Below are 1,903 nucleotides of genomic sequence, written 5' to 3' on the forward strand. Positions count from 1 at the left end.
CTGCTCAAGTCCAACGAACACTGAACGGTTTACATAACCTCTTAGCAGTTAGTTTCATGTGCCCAAAACTTCTACTGTAGGTGCAACTACAACATCTCACCTGTTGTTCCTGTTGACTTTTATCCTGCTAGAAGACTCAGTTGATCCTCCTTTCTCTTTTTAGGATTAAACTGGCCTTCCATGCACTGAAGAGACAAAAACCTGGATTTATTTTTTCAAAGACGGAAGTAAAAGGAGGGTTGAAATCTTAAAATTCAAGCACCTGTGTCTGCTTGCAAGCAGGACCCAGAAGACAAAAGAAATCATATTTTTGTTTGAGGTATGTGGTTGATTTTCATTCGCTTTCAGACTTTAAAAAACTATTAGAAAATGCTGCATTTTATTAGTTCTTATCAAGAACCATTTAAATCACTTTAGGTTTACAGTAATTCAGACCTATTTAATATTTTTGCAAGTGGAAGAAGAAGGATCAAATGAAACCTGCCAAAAGAGGGCTTCTTGATTTTTTCATGGCTCATGGATAAATTTGTTTTTTCTTCTTAACAAATTAGGTAGCATTTGACCACTGAAAAGTGAAGCAGTTAATTATATTTTTTATATTGCCCTGTGATCAATTCATATTTTTTATGTCTCACTGAAAAACATTTATCCACAACAATTCCTGAAAAATACAATACCTGCATATTATTATGGGCTGATTACTGAACAAGTCAAATGGTCAAGGATGAATCTTTATCTCTATCTGTGTAGTTAGGGATTGTTACCTCTTAAATTTAACTATAGTACAAAGAGTTGAAAGGGAGTTGCACTATATCTTTACAGCTTTGGAGAACTGATAAAATGGGGAGGAGTGGAAATTTTGACAAGTATGTGACTGATGGCTATCTATCTATAGATTGATGGAGAGATATGTTGTGAAACCTCAGATTTATTATTTTTGGGATGTTTTGCATCTGTCTTTCCCTCATATCCAATTTACGAGGTGTGCTGTACATCTTAAACAGCTCCACCTTTTCACTATTAATCCTTAAATATTATAGCAACTGGTTCCCTCTCGCTTTTGCCACAGTTTCCCCTTTTGGTTTTTATATCCATTGGGTGACCGTGGTTCAGGGGCTTGGGAAGCTCATCTTGTAACCGGAAGGTTGCCGGTTCGATCCCCAGCTCTGTCTGTCTTGGTTGTTGTGTCCTTGGCAAGACACTTCACCTCCTGGTGATGGCCAGAGGGGCCAATGGCGTGATATGGCAGCCTTGCTTCTGTGAGTTTGCCCCAGGGCAGCTGTGGCTACAACTGTGGTTTGCCTCCAACAGTGAGAGTGAGTGAATAGTGGAAATATAAAGTGCTTTGAGGGTCTCGAAAAGCGCTATATAAATGCACTCTATTATTATATCGACATATAATACCAATAAAGAAATGACTCACTAATTAGGACTGAAATGTGTGTTTTTCCAGGTTATAAAACATGGAGAACCTGAGTTAAAGATGGGAACTGTGCTGTCATACTTTTGCCATTTGTGTGGACACGGAAATAAGGAAGGTGAGATTAGATGCACGTAAACTTTGCTCTAGTTTACTGCATTGTTCAGTTACTGTATGGCTGTCTCAGTTTTAGTTTTATTTATTTATTTTTGTGGCAAGCAGTGAACATTTCAAAATGCTGCTGGACTAACAGCTCTGAAATGTTTCCATAAATTTAATTTGAGTTTCTTTCCTCAGTACTGCTGTAACATACAGTAGCATAAACTCCTGCTCTGACTGCTTTACTCTCTCACAGAGAAGGAGAGATGCTTGCGGGCTAATGACAGCACTTTCAACCTATCTTTCCGCTATGCTGTAAGTATATAGACAAATGTTATCATGCCTATTCAGCAGATGACAAGAGAAGCTTTGGACACACCCTCA

The 1,903-nt window shown here is 38.2% G+C and overlaps 1 protein-coding gene across 1 annotated transcript in view; it reads left to right on the forward strand.

The window, feature by feature from the left end:
• LOC102209910 (phospholipid-transporting ATPase FetA-like) overlaps nt 1-1,903 on the forward strand; it is a gene marked incomplete at its 3' end in the record, with an annotated part of 20,368 nt that overhangs the window by 6,561 nt on the left and 11,904 nt on the right. The window contains exons 4-5 of the mRNA XM_013909841.1: nt 1,454-1,538; nt 1,776-1,834. Coding sequence (XP_013765295.1) covers nt 1,454-1,538; nt 1,776-1,834 — 144 coding nt within the window. The remainder of the gene's footprint in view (nt 1-1,453; nt 1,539-1,775; nt 1,835-1,903) is intronic.

The sequence above is a fragment of the Pundamilia nyererei genome, unplaced genomic scaffold (assembly GCF_000239375.1).
Source record: "Pundamilia nyererei isolate P.nyererei 1_Seehausen unplaced genomic scaffold, PunNye1.0 scaffold00032, whole genome shotgun sequence".
Lineage (NCBI taxonomy): Eukaryota > Metazoa > Chordata > Actinopteri > Cichliformes > Cichlidae > Pundamilia > Pundamilia nyererei.